General features: G+C 56.7%; 2 protein-coding genes across 2 annotated transcripts; both read left to right on the top strand.

Annotated features, from left to right (window-relative positions):
* The first annotated feature begins 8 nt into the window (after positions 1-8).
* Positions 9-11,822, top strand: BAIAP2L2 (BAR/IMD domain containing adaptor protein 2 like 2). Its single transcript, XM_075428310.1, has 14 exons — positions 9-213; positions 1,192-1,267; positions 1,583-1,669; positions 2,776-2,837; positions 3,426-3,497; positions 4,122-4,238; positions 4,645-4,791; positions 5,268-5,420; positions 5,664-5,802; positions 6,599-6,824; positions 7,766-7,837; positions 8,180-8,360; positions 10,229-10,269; positions 11,074-11,822. The coding sequence occupies exons 1-14, from the start codon at positions 175-177 to the stop codon at positions 11,147-11,149; spliced, it is 1,488 nt and encodes a 495-aa protein (XP_075284425.1). The 5' UTR covers positions 9-174; the 3' UTR covers positions 11,150-11,822.
* Positions 11,823-16,248: 4,426 nt separating this feature from the next.
* On the top strand, positions 16,249-21,278 carry SLC16A8 (solute carrier family 16 member 8). The gene is made up of 4 exons (XM_009937790.2): positions 16,249-16,477; positions 16,994-17,137; positions 17,691-18,554; positions 20,872-21,278. The coding sequence occupies exons 1-4, from the start codon at positions 16,249-16,251 to the stop codon at positions 21,264-21,266; spliced, it is 1,632 nt and encodes a 543-aa protein (XP_009936092.2). The 3' UTR covers positions 21,267-21,278.
* The last annotated feature ends 1,245 nt before the right edge of the window (positions 21,279-22,523 follow it).

Genomic DNA, 22,523 nt, shown 5'->3' with positions numbered 1-22,523 from the left:
CAGCGCTCCATTCCCTTTGTAGCACGTCTGTGTCTTCCTGCTGTCTTCCCTTGCCAGTGACAGGCTCTTGCCATCCAGCCAGCTGTGCAGAAGCGGCATCCTCCGGGCCAGTACAGCACCTTGTGCTCTCCTTTGCCCCTTGCTTCTCCGTGGGAGAGGGAAAAGTCTCCGGAGATGGACCTGTCCTACAGATCCACCATCTCCATCTATAAGGTGAGTGCTGACACCAGAAGCTGCTCCTGTCTGTGTAGGGAAGACGTGTGGGTGGACGGAGAGGAGCTGGTTTTTGCCAGAGGCTCCCTTGAAGGGCGGACAGCCGAGGGCTGGATCCGTTCCTGGGCTGAAGTGCAGCAGCTCCTGTGGGCTGTGTTTGAGAGCAGATGGCTGGCAGGAGGGGAGGGTTGTGCGGGTCTTAAGGCAGATCCGGGAAGGAACGGTAACCGGGGTGGTTTGGACATGGAGCGTGTTTCTGAAGGGTGACATGGCCTGATTGCTGGTAGGAAACTGGAACTCAGTCAGCCGTTTTCCCCCTTGCTGGGAAGAGCAGTCAGATCTCACAAATGCTTCCCTATGCACATCGGTGCTGCACCAAGGTGGCGAGGGCTGGGAGAAGGGAGAATTGCTTGTTCCAGCCTCTGATCTCTGCTGTAGGCAATAAAAACCTTTGATAAATACAGCAGGTGGGAGCGGAGAGGCTGGTCTGAAGCAGTCCATCCCTTCTCTTAGCAATCTGCTGACTCCGGCAGGGCACGAAATCCTGGCCACGAAAACGCCATGTTCCTGCCTGGGTACTAAGCGGTGGCCCTCACCCCAACAGGCTCAGGGGTGAGGGGGAAGGCTGCTCACATCCCCTTGCAGTTACTCCCCTGTCTGCAGCGGGTGTGGGGCCTTGGGAGAAAGCCACCTTCAGGTGACCACTTGGCTCTCCAGCGAGATACCTTGCCCTCTGGCATTGCTCCTCTCCCAGCTGGCTGGAGGGGACTCATGGCAGCCGAAGGTCCCAGCTACCTCTGATGCAGGGAGCTGACTTTGTGCGTGGCTGCACATCACCACGGCCATCCAGCGTCATGGCTGGGGCAGCTCTCCGGGTCCCTGCTGCACCCAGCCGAACCGCAGCAGGAGGGCAGCGACCTGATGAGGTCTCTGCGGCGTGGCGGAGACTGGCGTTAACGTGCTTCTGCCTGGCCACAGAGTATCCTGGAGCAGTTCAACCCCGCGCTGGAGAATCTGGTGTACCTGGGGAACAACTACCTGCGTGCCTTCCACGGTGAGTGGGGTCCCGCATGGCCCACGCTCCTGGTCATGCTGCTCTGTCCATCCTGAATGTCCACTGTGCGTCAGGAGGGACTGCTGTCACCCAGGGCAGGGCTGCTGGTCCCCCCCATGGCGTGTCCTCAGCTGCTCTTATTCACTTTCCCCCTGCTCCAGGACCCGCTGCTGTCGTTAGGCACAGATGGGGAGACGGGGTGCCCTTGCCTATAGGCGAGGTACCAAGGGTTGTCTGTCCTGTGTGCTGCGTGCTGGGGCTGGTGATGGTGGGAAGGCAGGCCAGATCCTCACCTCCCCTCTCCTCTCCTCACAGCGTTATCCAAAGCGGCCGAAGTGTATTTTAAGGCAATCGAGAAGATTGGAGAGCAAGCGCTGCAGAGCTCCACCTCACATGTGCTGGGTAAGGCCCTCCCACTTGCTGTCCTCTGTCCTGTGATGAGCCACAGTTACATTTTTTTGGCCTTCCCCCTTAGCTAGACCTTCCCAGGTACTGGGGGAAGGAAGTCAGCTCCTCTAAACAGTGTTTCACAGCACCAGGCCCTGTCCATCCAGTGAGAGTGAAATTTATTGTGTATCGTTGAACATCCCCCAAGGCCCCAGCACTCTCTCTTGTATCTCTCTGAGATCAATGACTGAGCCCAGCTTCTGAGATGGACCTCTCATGGAAACCAGTCCTCGCTGAGGCATCCTGCCCCAGAGCTGAAGTTTTCACCTTGGAGGAACCATTTTGCTCCTCCTTGCAGGTGTGAGGGAAAAGCTGGAGAGCACGGACTGAGAGCAGCTGATGGGATGTTGTCCTCCTGAGCCTGCAGCCAGCTGAAACAGCAGCTCGGAGCTGAGGGTCTTACATTCAGCTGCACAAATAATTCTGCAGCCTAATGACGGCTGCTGGAAATACATTCAGGCAACTCCTCTGATACTTAACATTTTAGTAAAAATCTTTCAGCAGACGTGTCCCTTCTGCAGACTCATACCCTCATCTGCACCAGCCAGCTCACTCTTCTGCTCCCCATCATCAGTCTCGTCCCTTCGCAGTTTCGTAACGCCAACATGGTGAAGTGGGACCGCATGCAGCATCAGCAGCAGGTGCTGTAGCTGCTCTCCTGCGGGACAGCCAGAACTGTGCACCATACCTGGGGTGCCACTGGGGGTGGAAATGGGGCTCGCAGGGGCTGTGACAGAGCAGAAACCCAGCACCCAGAGCCCAAGGCAGAGCCGAGGCTTCCCGCTGGCACCATGTGCTGTAGCAGAGCGCTGCTCTGGCAGGTTCATGGGCTGGAGCAACCCTGCGTTGGCAGTGCCTGGGGAGCGGTGGTGGAGCTGAGCCCTGGGGAGGAAGGCTACCAGCCTCTTTCAGGGTGCAGAGAGCAGTGCATTGTGATATCTGTTGGACTTTCATACCCGTATATCATCCAGCCTGAGTCGCACGCTACTGGTCTGCCTTGTTGGGTGCACAAGGAAATGGCTGCCGGACTTTTCCACCCTCTTCTGTCTCTTTCCCCAAAGGTGAAATTCTGATGCAGATGTCTGACGCGCAGCGACTCCTGAGCTCTGACTTGGAAGTTGTGGTGAGTGGTTTTCCCAGGGGTTGGTGCAGGTGGGGAAAGAAGGGACTTCCTTAACCACAGCGTGCCGGCATTTGCCCGATTTGCTGCATCTCCCGCCCTCTGACATGCCTGCTGGCAGGGGCCTGCCTCCCTGCTGTCCCTGCTGCATGTGACAGAGCTGGCATGCCCCGCGCCTGGCTGTTGTTCGGTCTTTGGTGCCGCTGGTGGACTGTCACCACCTCTCCACAAGCACAGTGGCAGGGGTGCAGTAGACTGAGCAATGCCCGGCTCTGCAGATGTGGCGAGGCCGTCCCCTTGTTCCCTGGGTGGCAGTGGTGGGACAGCAGCGGAGGGGATGCTGACCCTTCCAGACACTGCTGTTTGTGCCCGTGCCGAAACTCAGGGCTTAATGATCGGGTGGGTTCTGGGTGTCGACCCCCAGCCTGCAGGGCTGCTCCGTGGTAGCCCTAACGTGCCCATTTCTGGCTTCTCTGTGGTGTCCAGGTGGCAAAGGAGTCACTAGCTCATGTGGTGAAGGGATGGGGGTGATGACTCCTTGGCCTCTTCCTGGTGAAGGGATGAGGGTGATGACTCCTTCGCCTCTTCCAGGCTCAGACCTTCCACGTGGACCTGCTGCAGCACATGGAGAAGAACACCAAAATGGATGTGCAGTTCATCAGTGTGAGTGATGAACTCCCTTCTCCTCCTCAACTCTCCTTGTTTCCCTCTCCCCTTTACCCAAGGGCTTCTGCTTGAGCACTTAAGGTGTTTCCTTGACTTTCCTCAGCGGGAGTTAGGGGTCCTTATCTTCTTCTCTTGTCATGGACCAAACCCTCCATAGCTTGGCTGGGGATGGAGGGCTAAAGAGGGCAGGCAGCTGTTCTCCTTTGTGCAGTGGGACTTGACAAATGCTTCAATGGGGCTGAAAGACTTGGCATCCCAAAAGCAAAGTTCCCAGCTTTCCCGAACCACAGCCTTTGCATGGGTGTGGGTCCTGTGGCACTGTGGCCCAGCTGGCCATGCTGGTGGGTAGTGTCATGGAGGGGGACAGACGCCTGGGAGCTTGTTCCCAGTGCCGGGGCAGCTGGGCACCAGTTTTTCCTCCTGAGATCCTGAGGCTCGTTAGCACTCTGGGGCCCTTCAAAATGAAAAGAAAGGTAAAGAAAGACTTTTTATAAGAGGTCCAGGTGAAGCCTGATTTCAGGGGGGCTCAGATGCTCAGCTACCCATCGGAGCAGGACCCCCGCTGCATCACAGTGTGGCTGGGCCTCCGATTCCTCACCCAGCCTGGTTTCTCCCTGGCAGGAAAGCCAGAAGCAGTATGAGCTGGAGTACCAGCGCAGAGCCACCAACCTGGATAAGTGCATGGCAGAACTGTGGAGAATGGAGAGGGCCCGTGATAAAAATGTCCGGGAGATGAAGGTGAGCAGCAAGTGCAGGAAGGGGAGTTGGAAGAAGAACTGGGTGATTTATTTGGAGCCAGGACTGCTTTCTGAGCAGTCTTGTCCTTCCCTAAAAGCCAGGGCGTTGTCCCTAGTGTTCAAAAGGCAGCAGGCTTCTCTGGAAAGGAGGAAACTCCTTTTCTGCAGGGTGATGCTGACCTGTGGCACTCACTCCTGCCAAGCTCTTGCCTCATTTAGCAAGCTTCAGTGAGCAAGGACTTGGTCCGTGGCACTCTGCTCTAGCTCCTCGGTGCTGCTCCAGCACTGTGAGTGGACTGGGAAGCCGGTAGACACGATGACCTGTATCACCCCTTCCCCTGCCATATGTGAGCCCGCTCTGCCGCATTTACACTGATCCCTTCCTCCCGCTTTCCCCTGTGGCCCAGGAGAACGTGATGCGACTGCGCTCGGAGATGCAGGCGTTCGTCTCTGAGAGCCAGCGGGAGGCTGAGCTGGAGGAGAAACGCCGCTACCGCTTCCTGGCTGAAAAGCACCAGATGCTCTACAACACTCTCCTCCAGTTCTACGGCAGGGTACGGCCCCGGCCTGCCGGGGAGCGGAGCCCGGGGAGCAGGCAGCGTGGCTGGAGGGAAAAAACACAGGCAGGAGGGACCCGGGGCTGAGACTCCCCTTGGGTGAAGGCAGCATCTGTGTGTGGACTGGACAGGAAACTCGACTTCGTTTCTTGCTGTGGGGTCCAGGCTGACTGTACTGGGCTGAGAGAGCATGGCTGGGGGTGAGGATGGTGCTCGCGTGGGGTTAGCTGGGTGTGTGAGTGATGGGAGCGGGAAGGGCGATGTAGGTGTTTGTGGCGGGGTCATTCAGACCATGAGGTCTCTGCTGGAGGGTGCCAGCCTAGAGATTCACTCCTGCAGGGCTTGTTTAGCCATTCCCACAAACTTCATTGTGAGAGGACCTGGTCCCTAATCTAAAGCAGGTGGCAGCCCTGGGCTCCCTCTGTGGCTCTTCTGCCCTGTCCATCGCCTCCTCTTCTTCTCTTCATCCCCAGGCCCGGGGCGTGATCCAGACCAAGGCGCCGCAGTGGAAGGAGCAGCTGGAGGCCAGCCGCAACCCCTCGAACAGCCACTCACAGGGGCTTCTGGCAGCCTCCCACGGCCAGGGGTATCCATCGGGCCGGCTCGCCCCCACCCACCTTGAGATGGTGAGGAGCCCACAGACAGCCTCCGCCCTGGGGGTGGCGAGGCTGCAGCTGCCCCTTTCAGGCTGCCCTTGGCTGGCTGTGGTACTTGCTGCCTTGTCCAGCTTCCAAGGTGAAGGGAAGCGTGTGTCTGGCTGCAGTGGGGGAGCGTGTTGGGTTTGGCTTTCTGAGAGGGACTGGGTATCTCTCAGAGCATCTCCCATTTGACGCAGCCCCTGTGGATTCAGCCTGCTTTCCTTCCAACAGCCCCAGAGACCCCTTGGGGACTTTGCTTCTCCTATGACTGGGAGCAGATCCAGCGTCTTCTCTCCAGAGCCTCCAGAAATGATGCTGTCTCCTCAACCAGAGCCCCAGAGGCGGCCGCTGCGGAGGACACCATCAGCCAGTATGACCCATGCCTGGGAACAATGTTGGGGACACACACAATGGTTTGGCCTCTCTGGGAACAGAGTTGGGTTTGGGGAGGGCCCATTGCTCTATCAGACTGCTGATCCTCAGCCACATTCCTAAGCATGGCGAGAAGACGGTGGATACGGGAGCTGGGGAGGGCAAGGCCGAATGAAGCAGGGATGAGCACAACCTTCAGAGCAGGGTCTGTGCAGAACAAGGCCAGGTTTCCTGACTGGCTGTGTGATGGGGGGAACCCACAGGTTTGCAATCTTCAAGGCTCCTTGAACCATGAGGGCTGGTTCTTACTGGAGTTCCCATTTTGGTAATGCACCTTCCCTTGCTCTACCAGGTTAAATATTACCCTGCTCTACAAAACCCAGCCAGTTACCTCATGTCTCACCTGCTTTTCCTTCCTGAAAAATTTCAGCTTAAAGTGTTTAAAAAAAAAAAAGGGCAGGGGGAGAGGAAAACAACCCAAATTCTCAGTTTCTCTAGCAGGGTTGGGAAGAGGGACATCAGCCAGCCATTTAGCAGGTGGTGCCTATGCCCTAGACATCTGGCCAAAGAGGACATAGTGCAGAGCAAGTGGTTTCAGCTTGAGTTGATATTCTCCTGCAAGATGAATGTTTTACCCTTTCGCATGCTATGTCCTGCCCTCTGCCTGCAGAGAAAGGCCATCTGTGCCTCCAGGGTCATTATTTGACTGGGGGAGCGCTGGTCCCTTCGAGGCAGCATGGGTCATGCAGGAGGGTGCTGGACTCCAGCCAGACTCTGCTGATGCCTCCCTGCAGGTTTGCTCCCAACTGGCCGTACCTCCCGTTCGGGTTCCTTCGGCGAGGCCAGCAGCGGCGGCGAAGGCAGGAGGAGGAGCGGCATGGCAAGAGTGCAGGCTATTGTGCCTCACGCCACGGGCGCCAACCGGACCCTGCTGCGCTTTGACCCTGGGGATGTCATCACGGTGCTGATGCCGGACGCGCAGAACGGCTGGCTGTATGGCAAGCTGGAGGGCTCGTCCACGTACGTGACTTCCGTGCTGTAAATTGGCCCAGCAGGCTGATGCAGGCTTGTTGGGTCTGGAGCTGAGACGCTTAAACCCAAAATTATTGCCCACCTCCCCTCCTGGTGTGCCCTGGGCACTGTCTCATCCACCATCTGTGTGGGACATGGTGATGCACGGGGGCTCTCTGAGCTGAGGAGATGCAGTGGGGCAGGGTGACCGTGGACGAGCTGCCTGAGAAAGCTCCAGAAGCTTTGGGTAAAAGAGCCAGGGATGCAGTGGCCCCGTCCCAGCTTGTGTGACTGAGCAACTCCTGTCATGGGACCCAACTCCAGGCCGTGAACTGCCGGAGTTACCTGAGAGGCCTGGCATTTCTCAGCTCACACTGCAACTGCCGCCGCACCCTCCAGCACAGACAGAGCACGGAAACTGCTGCACCCAGCGCTTACTGAATTACTCTCTGTGGTGCTGCCAGCCAACGCCTGTGTGCAAAGCCTGCCCTGTTCCACAGAGCATCCCTGCACCCTGCTCTGCAGGGAAGCTCACACTCAGGCGTGAGATGAGCAAAAGCAGTGCCTTTCTTTGTGGAGGGGTTTCTGGGGTGGAGCTGCTTTGCCTAGAGGAGAAGGGATTTCCACAGCTTCCTTGTGTGCTGCTCATGGCGACCACGCTCAATCAGAGCGTCTCTTCCTGGATTGCACCAGCATTGCTCCTGGTAGCAGGTGTTCTGCACAACCTCTGAGATAAGCGAGTCCTGCTCCAAGCTCAAGGACTGTCTCGCAATAACCCTGTGCCCCACCCAGGGATGAAAGATGTGCAGAAACCCTGTCACACATGGTAGCGGCAGCAGCGGCTTGTTTGATGCGTGGGATGGGTATAAATCAGAAGTGGTGGGCAGCTGGGTCTGAAGAACCACAATCCATGTTGCCTGGACCTCATTCATCTCTGTTCTGTGCCCTAGATGCGGCTGGTTCCCCGAAGCTTATGTCAAGCCTCTGGAGGATGCGAGGGAGATGGAGGAGCCAGCCACCAGGTAACAGGGAAGCAACTGGCCAGGTAGGAGCTGGAGTGGCTCCTGGCAGGTCAGTGACACCGATGGGCTACCTGTTTGGGGTGTGTCCGTTGGAGACCTGCAGTCCTCAGATGCTGGAGCATCTGCTGAGAGCCTTGCCATGACCCAAGATCTCACAGGCTTGCCCCATATGGCTCCCCTAACACGTGAAATATCTTCTGAAAGGTGCTCGTGGCTGGGCCAGTCCAAGCCATGTGTATTTTCTGCAGAGACATCCCATAGATACATGCTGTGGCTAGCACCTGTGCTGCTCCCTGTCCCTTGTCTTTAACTCTCACCCCACTGCCTTCTCCTCTTCCTCAGGTCCTTCCCACTGCGAAGCAGTCACAGTATGGATGACATTCTGGACCGTCCCAGCACTCCTTCCTCTAGCAATTACTGGCCTGCTGCTGCCCAGCCCAGTTTGCTGAACCCAGCTCCCCTCTCAGTGGGTCCTAGCAGTCACCAGAGTGGGGTGGCCACCCTGGTCAGTTCTGGCTCCAAGGTGAGTGCAGGAGGGTGACTGGTGTGGGTGTGTGTGGAGTGGGCCACGTCTTTCTATCACTGCTGACTTTCATCCTCCAAGGCACACCTTTTCTGCCTTGGCCTGTTGAGAAAGAAAAACACCTTCCAGATGTTGGTGTGTGACCTCCTCCCTTCCTGACCTAAGGGGTCGTGTTCGCACTGGCCTGTCTCACCCAGTCTGTTCCCATGCCACAATGTCCTGGTGGCCCCTGCCAGTCAACCTTTTGTGTGCAGGTCCTCAGTGCCTGGCTTTCCTCTCTCGAGGGACTGCTTTTCTGCCACTGCCCTTGTCATTCTTCTCTCTTTTTGCTCAGCAGGGGCCCTTCAGTTCAGTCCTTTTCTCCATGACCTCCCAGCCTGATTTCTGGTGGCTCCAGGGCAGCACCTCTTTCTGCTAATAGTAGGACCATGGAGTGATCAGGCTGGGCTGGGAGCGGGTGACCAGCTAACAGAGATGCCATCCTACTTCTCCCTTCAGAGAATGTAGGGGAGTTTCATAGGGCTCCTCTTCTAAATTCAAGCCAAGGTTGGGTTAAAGTCACAGCTGGAGTAGGGGAAAAGGTAGGGGGCAAAGGCTGAAAGCACAGCCATTTTGGAGAGTCTTAGAACAAGTTGTGTCCAACCCTTGGCTTATGGCTCCTGTTATCACTGCTTCCAGCTGTGGGGAATGGAGTGGGGAGGACAGTCAAAGTTAAAGTTGAGGACAGTTAAAGGTGAGGACCTGGGAGAGGGAAGGATGGTGCTGCCGGTGGGGCGTTATTTGCTCAGTCTCATAGCAAGCTGGGAAACCTCATCTCTGGTCGATGGTTCCAGGCCAGTGCGAGGTTGCAGGCTACTGGTGGCTCAAAGGACTGAAAAATTTAACGTTTAATTACTATTTTTTCCCTTCATGTCCTGTTCTGTGGTTTCGAGGAGCCTCAGGCTGCACAACACAGAGGGGAACAGACTCTGCAGCCTGTACCCACCTCTGGGCCACTGCTTTCCATGTGGTTCCCGGGTCTAAGGTGTAGGGATAGACCTGGGATTGAGCAATGAAGCATGTGGAACATTTAGAGTACCATAGCAGAGAAACTGAGCCTCAAGAGAAGTCTGGAAAGACTTGGCCTTGCTCTAAGCTTCCGCCCAACACAACCTCCAGTTGAGCCAGCAGCAAATGGGTGTGTGTTTGACTTCCCAGCTGGAACACAGATAGCCACACGTGGCTTTCTTGTCTGCCACCAGCTACAGAAACCGGTGTGCTTTGGTAGGCCAGTTGTCACTGATCCTTCATTACCTACTGGCCAGGAAGAAGGGCCACAGGGCCTAGGTCCATCTTTCTCCATAAGGTTGGTCCACATTTAAGCAGTGTGGTGTAGGGTGGGATGCAGCACTACAGCTCTTGAGTTCCCTGTGGACGCAGGAACCATGTGAAGGCCCTGGTGATGAACTCTTTTCCAGGGTGCGTGGGCAATGTGAGGGGGGCATCTCTGGCTGTGCTGGCAGGGTGAAGTGTAGCTCAGACTGTCATGGCTTGCTGTGCTCTTCAGACACGACACTTTGGGGATCTGAGGCATCTCCTTTCTCCCCCAAGACAAAGGGAGGTGTCCCAGGGGAACGGGGAACCTGTGGTGTAGGGGGAACCTCCCACCACAGAAATCAGGGTGTTATCTGTAGCAGTGAACTTGTGGGATTACGCAAAGTTTGGACGAATAAGGAGTCAGAGCCCCGTCAATAGGGCTGGGGGTCCTAACTCACCTAAGCGTTTTGTGAAATCTTCCTCTCTGTGTGTGGTGTTTCCTGCCCCGCTTTTGTCTCATCATTCCCCTCCTCACCCCAGATCGCTCACTGCTGCTTTTCTTTTCACCGCAGAAACTGGGCGCATTTGAGCAGCCCCCTGAACTCTTCCCACGGTGAGTGAGGCGCGGAGCTGTGCCCTGGAATCGTCAGACAGGGGGGCATTGTTACAGTACTGTTGTTATTTAATCTTTTGGATTATCAGATGTGGGAGGAACAGGGAAGTGCCTGGGGGGAAGGAACACACAGCCACTTTCCAGAACAGGCGGTGGGCCCACAGAGGTGGGCTTTCCTGGCTGACTGGGAAGGCTCTCTCCTCCCTCTGGTGATACACCCTGAGCAGATGGCCAGACCTGCATGCTCCTCCTAATCCATCTTGGAAGAGCCACAGTAGCAGCTTGCAGCCTGAGCGTGGAGCTACGTGATTCAGGCAGCTCTGCCTGCTTGGAAAGGGCTGAGGCGTAAGAGGTGTGGCTTTTAGCTTTGAGAAGTCAGGTCTGTGGGGATGAGACTTGCTGTAAATCCCCGCTGTCCTTCCCCCTGCAGCTGGGTTGGTGTCTCCGTGTTTCTGGCACGGTGCTGTGGCCTCTTTCTGCTCCCTGACTCCTTGCTTGGAGGGTCAGGGGCCACAAGTGTAGAGTGCTACCACAAGGGACAGCCTTATGCTAGTGTCCCTTCTTCATCCTATGGAAGAGGGAGGGTGAGAAGCCCTGAGGAGACCAAGGGGGACCGCATGGGAACCTGCAGCAGGGTGTGTTAGAGAGGGAGAAAACCTACTCAGCAGTCAGCTTTACCACACTCTCCTCTGTGCAATGGAGGTGGCCGTCTGGCAGGACTCAGTAGCCTTTGCTTGGTCAGCGAGACCCCTGCATGGTCTTCACAGATTTCCTGATGGTTGCCGGTTTCCTTTCCCCTTCCAGAGGTACCAACCCCTTCGCCACAGTCAAGCTTCGTCCCACGGTCACCAACGACCGCTCGGCACCCATCATCCGATGAAGCGGGGCTGCGGACAGCAGAGAAGTTCAGCAGGGAAGGGGGAGGCATACGAGTGACAGGCTGTGACCCCAGCTGGGCAGCGACCTAGTGCTACCACTCATGGAGTAATCTCTCTTTTCCCCTCCCTTCCCTCCGCGTTGTGCCTGGCTGTCTGGTGTGCTTTGGCCAGCAGCAGATCCCTGCTGCTCTTTTTGGATTGCCCCCCGTCCACCCTCCCCGTGTGATGTTACTGTACTCGAGCAGGAGAATTCTGGTGTTACTGGTGCTGGGGGCCTGGGAGAGGGGATGCTGCTGGTGTGGGAGGTGGAGGGACGGGTGGGTAGGATCGTCTGCAACATGGGGTAGCAGGGTGGGGAAGGCGAAGCTTTGCCAGCCCTGCAGTGGGCAGAGAAGGACGCTCACCCAGCAGTCCTTTTGCGACCAGGAGAAGGAACCCCGAAGGGAGGAGGCCACAAGAAGGCTTCCATCAATGTGGTCCGGCTGCGGGGGTCCGCAGTGCGCAGCTCTCTGCTCTCGACCCCTTTGGCAGCCGTGCCCTTTCATGGCAGCATCTGCCCCTTCTCCCCCTGGCGCAGCCCTGGGGCGAGGCGGGGACAGGTGACAGTACCCGGTGCTGCTGCCCTGCTCCTTTGCCTACTGTCCTGCAGAAAAGATTTGGGGTTTTTTTAATAAAATGGAGAATGATGCTTCTGTAGCCATTCCAGGGGCCGGGACTTCGCCTCGGTCAGAGGACGCAGTGGGAGGAGGACGCAGGGTCCCTGCCAGCCCTGGGGCCATCACGGCTGCCCTGGGTGGCTCGGCGTGGGGGAGACACGCTCCCTTGGGGACCTGCGGGTGCCCGCCAGCCTGGGCCCACCCTTGGGGGCCACAGGGAGGGGCGGTGAGGGAGGGAGTGCGAGCAATGGCCAGGGCTTTAGCCGATTAGCCTTATTAATAGAAATTAAACCCTGGCTGTGAGCGCTGCAAAGCCCCCACAGGCCCCCCCGCCCTGCCACCAGAGAGGCACAGCAGTGGGGGGCTGAGGGGCTTTGGGGGTTTACAGCCCTGGCCTTTCCCTCCCCACTCCCTGAAATCCCACCCGGGGCGAGCCCCGGCCCCCTCCCTGGAAGGAAAGCGGTTTTTCTCCCTGCATGGCCAGAGCCCAGCTGGTCCCCAGCACCCACCAGGCACCCTCCTGGGCAGCGGCAGCTGCTGAGGGGTCTCGGTTCGGCAGGAGGTGGTGAGCCGGCTGCCCGGGGCGGGCTGGAGCCCACCCTCCGAGCCGCGGAGAGCCGTGGTTCCTCCACTGGTCCACCTTGTCTTCGCTGTCTGCTGGGCACGTGCCCTGCAGAACCTCGCCGGTGCCCCTTACTGAAGCACGGGTCTGTGCCCTCATCATCTGCTGCCCCCCGCCCTGGCACCTTCCCTCCTGGCTGGGTCCATCACTGGCACTCCCAGCTTCGCCCCGTTCTGCTGGGGGAGAGGCGAGGAGCCCCTGGGCTGCGGGATTACAGGGGGATTCGGGCCACGGGAGGCAGCCACCTCCTCCCCATTGGCTGGAAAAGCCTCTTAAAAGTGCAGAAGTGCTTTCTGCCCACTCAGCGCCCGCCGGCCTCCACCGACCTGAAACCATAAGCGGCTGCTGACCCACATCCACGCTGGGAGGGCCGTGGGTCACCACCTGCACCCACGGGAGGCAAGGGGGTCCCCCGCACGGGGCATCCCCCTGGGTCGGCCACGGGCGGCTTCGCTGGGCAGCATCGGGGCTGGAGGAAAGCAGGCTGCGAGGGGGATTAGCTCTCTAGCGAGGACATAGTCGTCCCAAAGGAAGGAGCGGGGCACTAGACGCTGCCCGACGGGCGCTGGATTCCTGCGGGCATCCTCCCCGTGCCTGGCTGACGGTGTGTCCACCATGGAGCAAAGAGCCAGCGGGACCATCTAAGCGGGCGTCCTCGTCCAGAGCTGGGAAGCGCGAGCCAGAGGGAGAAGGGAGGGCTTGCTGACGGGTCCACTCGGCCCTCGGAGGATCATCCCGTGCTCAGAAGGTTGTCGCTTCGTTGCACAGGTCAGTGCCGCGGTGAGATGATGGCATCCCAGCACCGGCTGCCGATGCGACAGCTTGCACTGATTTAATTCTCCAATGAATGCTTTCCCAGGGTGTTGTCTGTGGGCTGGGGAGGCTGGTGGCATGAATCGTGGTCCTTGCATTTATCAAACAGACCCCACCCGTGCTGTGTGGAGGCACTAGGAGCCATCCTAGCATTCACGCAGACCCTCCTGCACGCAGCTTGCCTGGCGCGGCAGAGCTTTGCTGCGCATCGTCCAGCACCGGCTGCTCCGTGCTCTGTGTGTGCCCAGGGACTGGCAGCCACAGCTGAACCTGCCATGGCCTTCACCCTCCCAGCCTGGGCTGGTAACTGCTGGTGTCGGTGCAGGTCTTCTCCCGGAACCCACCAGCAGCCAGCTCTGTGGAAGGGCAGGTGCCCATGCCGATGAGCTTTCAGGTGCGTGTGAATGTACCCGTGGTATTTTTACCTGTGAATAAAGCTGCTTAACTGAGGAGAAAGATAATAGCAAGCTGTAGAGGTACACGGTGTGCCCACGGTGTGCGGTCGTGAGGAGAAGAGCCAGCGTATGGGCTGTGGTGTCAGGAGCAAGGCAGCTCGGAGCTGCCTGGCTCAGAGCTGGGATAAATCTCCAGCAGAGCTGTGTTACAGCGTATTGGCTTTGGAGACATCTCCCCAGGTGGGCTCCTCTGGTGCACCTCATCTTTTTCAGCCAACATCTGTCTGCAGGCAGGTAAAAGCCTCTTCACGCCTTGCTGTACGGTTGTGTAGCCCTGAGCAAGTGGCTTCTGCAGTGGTACCCATCCAGCTCCAAACTCACACAGCACTGATGGATATTTGTCTAACGTGCTCTTCAAAATCAAAGGCAGTGGACTCCTCGTTGACAGGCGATGCTACAGAAATCTCTGAAGAACATGCCACAGATGGACAAATATTTTCTTGCTAGGAAGCTGGGGGGTGGGGGGAAAGATCAATTGCAATGGTTTGATTGATTAATTTCATTTGTGGTGCAGGATGAGATCAAGCAGAGCGAGGCTGGGAGAGGAGCTTGGATAAAAAGGCTCAGGGCGTGTTTGATGTCAGCTGCTCTCATCTGAGGCAGCCATGTGCAGCAGATGGTGAAGTGGTGGTGGTCGAGGACCAGCTCTGACTGAGAAACATTTGCGCTTTTGTAGCCGGCTGATGGGGTCCTGAAAGTCTGGGGACCCGTGGTGGTGGCAGACAACTGGGTGCTGCCATGCACAAACCCTCAAGTGTTTTCAGAAGCAACGATTCCCTGGGGAGGGGAAGGAGGGATACCACTGTGAGTGGCTGGTGACTCTGATTCCACCCTTCCCTCCACAGGTCAACCTTGGCTTGGGCATCTGACTAAAACCAACTGGCCAAGACCATTTTGGGCCTCCTCGTGTCAATGCACTGTGGGTGCAGATGCCATGTCCCTTGTGGAGGGGTCCGGAACTGGCCTAGTTGTCTTGCCTTGCAGGTCCCTGCTCCAGCATCCCCTAAACTATGGTTTCAGACCCCTCTCAGAGCACTTTCCAACCCCCATTTCCAGCCTCAGCTCTACATGCTGAAGCTCCTGCAGCCTGAGAAAGACTAGTCGTTCTCCTTTTCTGCAAGATTCAGAGGTGTCATGGGGTAGGACCACCTCTTGCCAAGCAAGGGTCCTTTACCTGGACTCTGCCTGTGCCATCCATGCTTTTGCCTAAAGAATTTGCACTTGTTTAACCTGCAGAGCAATCAGTGCTATGGGAATCGGGACAAGTCGTCCCCATTGCTTAGAGGAAACAAAGAAGAGGGACTTCCTTGAGAAATGCACCCAGATCCAAAGCTTCCAGGTGCTATCCCTCTTGTCCCATCCATTGGAGTGTCCTTGTCCCCTCGGCAGTCACAGTCAGCATTTGACTGCTTGCATTTCACACAACTCCCAGTGCCAAGGGATGGGGACATTGCCGCCATCTCGTAGTCCTTCAGCCAAGGGAGCTGGGAGGAGAGAGGACCCACGCTGGGGGTGTACTGCCAGCAGGACGGTGAGACAGCAAACTGGACCTGGCAAAGTCCAGCTCAGGCATGGAGAAAGCCCCCCTATTTTATAATGCCTGGCTGATGCTACTTGGGAGCATCAATAATCAAAGGCCAGTGATGTTTTTGCATACGGGTGCAAAAATAAGCCTGGCTGACCAAGAAACTGAGGCCAGAAGGCCTACGGCAAAGACCTGGTACCTTGGGGAGAAATGAGAAAAACATGTCCACAGCAGCCATTTGAAGAAAAATTCCTGGGCAGCTTAACAGCCCTGAGAGCAACTCACAAGATATCCCCTCTAATTCCCTCCTTCTCCCCTCTTAGGCTTTGTTCTGGCCCCTCCATGTAGGTACAGAGCCCTAATCTCTCTGGCATGCGAGTAGCCACCACCACCGGTTTTGCCGTGCTCTCCCCCTTCACCAATTTTCCCAAATCTGGCCACTCGCGGTGAGGAAGGGAGGGTGAGGGCTGTGCACAGCAGCCTCCCAGGGGAAAGCACAGTGGGGTTCATGGACCTCCTCTGCCCCACTGCTGGAGGCTTCTGTAGCAGGGCAGACCCTGGAGGCCTCCCAGACAGAGCAGACCAGGAGGTAAAAGGCTCAAAGAGTGATCTTGGGACCCCAGAGCAAGGTAGGGTGCTGCAGATCCTGATGCCCCACCACGTCAGGTGCAGCTCTCCAGTCTCAACTAGGAGCTGTGACCCTGCTTGTCTGCTTCTGACCAAGGGTGACAGAGCTGTGGGGTGCCCTGAGCTTGGGGGGGGGTCTTCCCTTCTCTGCCCAAGTGTGGCTTGGCCTCGCACCCTGGAGCGGTCCTGCCTTGCCTGGCAGGATGAAGGTGCAGAGAGATGATGTGGTCCCCTGGTGAGGGTCTCGGAGCTTGGAGACAGTGGGCATGGAGAGAAACCTTGCAGTAAATGTTTGCCTGCTCTGCTCTTCTCGTCTTGCAGCACCTGGAGATTTCTTTATCTTTCTCTCTATCTCTGTTGCCCTACCTCCTCTTGACCTGCCTTTCCCCTCCCAGGCTAGACGATGGGGAGAGCTGACCCAGAGGAAGGGCAGCTCCCTGCTCCCGTGAAGCCCCCGGATGGTGGCTGGGGCTGGATCGTGCTCTTTGGCTGCTTTGTGATCACCGGTTTCTCCTATGCCTTCCCGAAAGCCGTCAGTGTCTACTTCAAGGAGCTCATGAAAGATTTCCACGTGGGCTACAGTGACACAGCCTGGATCTCCTCCATCATGCTGGCCATGCTCTACGGGACAGGTGATGCTTGGATACAATTCCCCTTCCCTAACTTGTGCCTTCCCAACCCTCTTATGGGCCCAGACCATTTCTCCATGGGTTCTCCTCATGCTCCCTGTTGGTCGTGTTGGTCATGAACCAACATGCAGAGTACAATAGTCCCACCACTTCTCTTCTAGAGTGTGTTGCATTTCAAGTCTCTGTTTCCCCTGCCCCAGGAGAACTCAGGGGTCACCCCACCCGCCTCTCAGGCAGTTAACACGGGGTTTGCTCCCATTGCTGAAGTGCTTTCTGTATCACACCAAGCCCCTTCTTGTTCCCAGGGAACAAGAGGCTGAAGGCAGGGCAAAACAGAGGTCTCCACACTATACAATCTCTCCCTTGGCTGGGCCCAAGGGCTGTGTATCTGAGCAGCCAAGCAGTGATCTCTGTCATCAGTGTTTCATCTTCCCCAGGTGCCCGCTTGGGCAGGCTGCACCTTCCCAGTTGTCCTACCTCCTTCTGGTTTCCTACTCTGTCTCCTCTGCTTCCTCCTAGGACCAGTATGCAGCATCATGGTGAACCAGTTTGGCTGCCGGCCCGTGATGCTCATTGGTGGGCTGCTAGCTTCTTCTGGGATGATCCTGGCATCTTTCACCACCAATATCATTGAGCTTTATCTGACAGCTGGCGTGCTGACAGGTGAGAGCCCCAGGAGCTGGGCGGGATAGACTTAACTGGGGAAGAGCCAAGACCATGTTGTGTCCCCCCTTAGCATTGCCATGGCTAGCATCAGGTGTCCCCTCACTTGTTTGCACCTGCTTACAGGAGGCATCTAGGCCGGAACATTGCACCTGTGAGAGATGTGTCTACTGCATCTAAACAGGCAGGGCCTGTGGCTGAGGGGAGAGGGACAGAAGAAATGCAGGTGATGCCCAATGATTGTGGCAACTGGGATGGCATCAGTATATAGTGGTAGGGGAGGGAGGCAAAGTTCCAGTTTAAGGCACATGTCCTGTCTAAACATGGCCACAGCTACCTGAGTCAAACACACTTCAGGTAGACAGGCTGGTTTAGCCCATCTTCTCTTGGGCCAGCCCACTAACATGAAGGAGCAGAGATCTGTGAGGAACATGTGAATCCCATCATGGGCCTTCAGGACTAGGATAGTCTGAGGAGAGTTTTCAGCTTGTTGCAAACCACATCTCATGTTCTCGCACTTTCTGTCTCACTCCTGGCTCTCACCCTCATGTAGGTCTGGGTATGGCACTGAACTTCCAGCCCTCGCTGATCATGCTGGGCACCTACTTTGACAAGCGTCGGCCTCTTGCCAATGGACTGGCTGCTGCTGGGAGCCCCGTCTTCCTTTCCTCCCTCTCTCCACTGGGTCAAGTGCTGCTGGAGAAGTTTGGTTGGCGAGGAGGGTTCCTTATCATGGGGGGCCTTCTGCTTAACTGCTGCACTTGTGGGGCAGTCATGAGACCCCTGGATATGGGCATGAAGCGGAAGATGGGGAAGGCTCAGGACAAATACGAAGCTAAGGAGATGCTGCCCATAGGAGGAAAATCAGAGGAAGGAATCAGCACCACTGATGGAATGAAGAAAGCCAAGAAAGCCAAGAAGAAGCCCAAGAAAGGAAAGAAGCTTCTGGATTTTAGCATCTTTTCCAACCGAGGGTTTATCATTTACACTATTTCAAAGTTCATCCTGGTCTTGGGTCTCTTTGTGCCCCCCATATTGCTGGTCAACTACGCCAAGGACACAGGCGTACCAGACACAGAGGCTGCGTTCTTGCTCTCCATCATCGGTTTCATAGACATCTTTGCCCGCCCAGCCTGCGGCATGGTGGCAGGGCTGAAGTGGGTCCGCCCTCACGTGGCATACCTGTTCAGCTTCTCTATGCTCTTCAATGGCTTGACAGACATCTGCAGTGCCAGGGCTAGCAACTACACGGGGCTGGTCATCTTCTGCGTCTTTTTTGGCATCTCTTATGGCATGGTGGGGGCACTGCAGTTCGAGGTGCTGATGGCCATCGTTGGCTCCCAGAAGTTCTCCAGTGCCATCGGGCTGGTCCTACTTATCGAGGCTTTTGCTGTTCTCATCGGTCCACCCTCTGCAGGTAGGTCTCTTGCTGAAAACCACAGGTGATTCGTCGGGCTGCCATTCCACGGTATTGCAGGTATTGGGCGTGGGCACAGTGCTTGAAGAAAGACCCTATGTCTCAGCTTCAAAGCTCCCCTGGAAGCCGAGATCTGCAGTGAGAGCTCCCAGTCTCACTACACGCGCCACTACATTGAATCTGAGCAGGTGCAGAAAATGGCAAGTGATATTTCTCTCACTGCTTTGCTCAGAGGCAAGGTATAAAGAGCTCTCCAGAGTGGCATGGCTTCCACTGTCCCTCAGTCCTGCTCAGTGGCGCTTCCCTCTCCTTCATGCTGGGATCCAGGTCTCTGCCTTCACTGCCAACATTGCATAAGATCATGTTATGGGTAGGGTCAGGCACACGCTGCAGGAAAACCTTTGAGAGTCTCCAGTAGGACAAGGTGAGGGTCTTTCAAGTTGTCCTTTGTGTTCCTGGCCTTTTTGTTGGTGCTGTGAATAAGGATCTCCATTTGTGTTGGCCCCAGGCACGGGCGTTTTGGTGCCAGTCAAGTCAAAACAGTTTGTAGAGCCATCTGAGGCATTTGCTGCTACTTTTTTTTTAAAGGGGATTCAGACACAGCTTCTCAACCAGTCTAGTCTAGGGTCCATGCCCCACAAACAGCCCACAACCAGGCTGCTGAGTGGGGAGAGACCCTTCACTCAGAGGGCTGCTGTAGGTTGCTGTTAAGTGTCTCATCAGGTTTTAGAAAGCCAAATCATGCCAAAGGATCATTTCCAAACAAAGTGCAGTTTCCTGCATGTGTGATTTGTGAGGAAGGGTCAGGGACAGACCATGGGCAAATCCCCAGGGAGGAACCACTCCGTCGCGTCTTGCGCTCCCTTCCTTCAGCTGCAACATGTGGGCTAAAGCCCATCACTGAAGACCTCTGTGTGAACGAGCTTTTGCCCAGCATGTACCCCCAGCTCAGAGTGAAACCTGCCCTCAGCAAGTCTGCCCAGCTCTCAGGTAAATATTGGTGGCTGAGTGAAGACCCTCTCGGTGCTAACAATTATTCATGTCCCATCTTACAACCTGTGGGGCAGTCAGCAGTCCCAGGCCAGGGAGGGTCAAGAAATACGTGTCTCGGAGGCAGCTGCAGAGATCATGGGGCGAGAGGGGGATTTAACAGCACCTTACTCCAAGGAGCACGGCACTCCGGTGGGTGGGGATGGGGGACATCCCTCAGCCCTCTTGCCTCAGTTCAGCTGTGTCTCAGTACCCTGCACACCCACGCAGGTGGTGCAGGGTCACCAAAGAATGGTGTTGAGGGGACCCAAGTCGCAGTTCCCACCTTCGCCCCGCTGCTGCAGGACCCCGCTGGTCCGGGAAGCTTGAGGGCAACCCGACGGCTTGGACTCGGGGGAGCGGCGCTTGGCTGGAAGAAGGGGGTTGAACAAAGTGGCTTTGTTTGGTGTAATCCTCCTGAGCTGCTTCCCGCTCCGGGGGGTGAGGGGGTTTGGCGTGGGATAAGCCGCACGCCCACACACACGCGCATGCATGCACGCAGGCTCCTCGCTCACTGTCCGCCTTGGGCGAACAGCGGCACATTCACTGGGGAGGAATTCACCGCCTGCTCCCACGGCTGCACTGGGAGGCACCTCAGCGTGCCCTGGGGCTGGTTGCGGGCCACGCACCACAGAGCGACAGGTCACACGAGCAGTCGGGAGGATGTGGGACAAGGATGAAGCCTCTGGTCACCACGGCCCCGTCCTAGCTCAGTGGGTGCCATCCTGATGGCAGTGTGGTGGCTGCTCAGGCTCCCCAGCACTGAGGACTGGGAACCCTCCCTCCATTGCCAGCCCTGCTGCATTCAGAAGATGCACGGAGAACATCTCTTTGGCAGAGTAATCATCAGAGGTGGGCTAGCCAAGGGGATTTCTCTGCCAAAGAGATATTTCTTCTCCCCCTCTGACAGTTTTCCTGACATGATAGCTTAAGAAATAGCAACAGCTTCTCAAATTTTGTTTCTTCCCTGAGACTGGACAAGCCAAGTCCTCGGAGGCTCGTCTCACCTTGGAAAGAAGAAGATGGCCCATCACAACACAAGACCATAACATCACAATTATTAACCTTGTCCACATGAGGGAAACACCAACCCCGCACTCTTACAGTACTTTCTCTGGTGGTACCATGTGGCTCTTGCCCAGGACGATATTTAGATATCCAGGCTTCCCACTCCTCCCTTGAGAAATGAGTCCTCAGCCAGACGCAGGTGCTGCCCACCTGTGCTGGGCTGTCCATGCGGGAGTGCGTAGGCTGAAGCTGATTGTCTCATTTCTTCTCCAACCATCAGGCCGCTTGGTTGATGCTCTCAAGAACTACGAAGTGATCTTCTACCTGGCAGGCTCAGAGGTGGTGCTCTCCGCTCTCTTCCTGGCCATGGCCACCTACTGCTGCCTGAACCGAGGGAAGAAGAAGGAGCCTCCCCTGGAGAAGAATCCCTCCGTGGGTGCCGGGAGCGACACTGAGGAAGCAGAGTCCGACGTGCAGGAAGCTGAGGAGCACAGCAGCGACAACCACCAGCCGTCCCACAGCACTGACAATGCCATGGTGGCAGCCAGCGAGGAGGCCAACCACGTGGCTGAGGAGCAGAGCGGGGAGGGAGGCGGGTGTCCCGAGGGGGACGGGGAGGTGTTGGCACGAGACGGCCGCAACGCTGACCAGACAGTGGAGAGGGACAGTTTTTAGCCAGGGCAGAGGAACGGGGATGTATAAAACTGGCCTCGTTTGCACGCACCTCAGCATGGGAGGGTACATGGGATATGGGGTGGAGAAAGGCGAGACAAAAGCAGATCTAAGAAGTAAGAGGGAGAGAGTCAAAGAATAGCTGGTCCTCTTGTACATATGTCCACATACCTCCCCAGTGATACGTCTGCTTGCATCCTACACTCATGCCGGTACAGCACAGGCTCAGAGCAGCCCAAACACTGAAAAGAAAAAAAAAAATCAAAACTTCTTTCCTCACTTCCAAACCAGCCCTGGAGAAAGTCTTTCGAGGAGGGTGCCAAGGACTCTCCTTTTCCTTCTGCATTGTCACAATACAGAACACAAACAATTAGAGACTCTTTATCAGGTCTGGTACGCTTCGGTCTGGTGTCAGTGTTTTCTCCACCGCACTTCCACGGTCGGGATCGTGCCAGGCCAGCTGGCGGTAGGTTTAGGAGGTGGTGTAACTCACAGCTGTCATCCGGGCCACCTCCAGCTGCAGCTGGCACGGGGGTAGACACTGCGTCCCCTGCCATACCTCCCCCGGGCGCGGCCAAACCGGGGGGACACCAGCTCCAACCACCTCCGTCGGCAGCATCGTTTGTGGGTGGTAAAGCCGGGGCGGTGACACATGATGCTGCTTTTCCAAGTAGGGGAGCGCTGGGTTAGAGGCTGCTGCTGGGGGTGAGAGGAAAAGACACCTAAGAAAGGCTAATACCATTAGGCGAGCAGCCACGGGACGGGGCCTCGCTGACAGGAATAGCAGCGAGCCAGCTTTATCTCAGCTGAAGTGAGACCCGTTGACGTGTGGAGGGAACAACTTGGCCCCTGTGGGGGTGGGGGTCTCAGGGCAGGTAGACAGCCGTGTCCCAAGCGATTATCCACTCAGCAGGAATAGCACCAGACATGTGTGTGTTTTCCTTCTAAACAGAGAAAACCCCCTTTAAGTAAAGGAATCAAAGGTAAGGCAGAAGGACAAGCCGTGCAGCCCCTGGGTGCCACTAATGAGGGTGTTGGAGCACGTGGTGAAGCAGGCATGACCCCTCCACCCCCGCTGTGGCGGTGGATTTCTAGATTCAGAGAGGACAACCTTTACCCAGCATGCTTAAACCACTCTTAATCTGCTTTAGGGCTGGATCTTTTATAAACACCCCTGGCCAAAGCCCTTTCTTCCGTTTTCCTGAACTGCTTCACCTCAAGCGGCCCTGGGGGAACCTGTGACTGCAGCGAGGGATGGAG

This window comes from Opisthocomus hoazin, chromosome 8 (genome assembly GCF_030867145.1).
Source record: "Opisthocomus hoazin isolate bOpiHoa1 chromosome 8, bOpiHoa1.hap1, whole genome shotgun sequence".
NCBI classification, from domain to species: domain Eukaryota; kingdom Metazoa; phylum Chordata; class Aves; order Opisthocomiformes; family Opisthocomidae; genus Opisthocomus; species Opisthocomus hoazin.
This window is presented reverse-complemented; position numbering and strand designations above follow the sequence as displayed.

What these genes read in the sequence shown, in the direction of transcription:
- BAIAP2L2 (XM_075428310.1), top strand. Translation starts at nt 175, where the DNA reads ATGGACCTGTCCTACAGATCCACCATCTCCATCTATAAG. An exon ending in CCACCATCTCCATCTATAAG is followed by an intron (nt 214 to 1,191) that starts GTGAGTGCTGAC and finishes GCCTGGCCACAG; the next exon opens with AGTATCCTGGAGCAGTTCAA. An exon ending in GCGGAGGACACCATCAGCCA is followed by an intron (nt 5,803 to 6,598) that starts GTATGACCCATG and finishes GCCTCCCTGCAG; the next exon opens with GTTTGCTCCCAACTGGCCGT.
- SLC16A8 (XM_009937790.2), top strand. Translation starts at nt 16,249, where the DNA reads ATGGGGAGAGCTGACCCAGAGGAAGGGCAGCTCCCTGCTCCCGTGAAG. An exon ending in GGCCATGCTCTACGGGACAG is followed by an intron (nt 16,478 to 16,993) that starts GTGATGCTTGGA and finishes GCTTCCTCCTAG; the next exon opens with GACCAGTATGCAGCATCATG. An exon ending in CATCGGTCCACCCTCTGCAG is followed by an intron (nt 18,555 to 20,871) that starts GTAGGTCTCTTG and finishes TCCAACCATCAG; the next exon opens with GCCGCTTGGTTGATGCTCTC.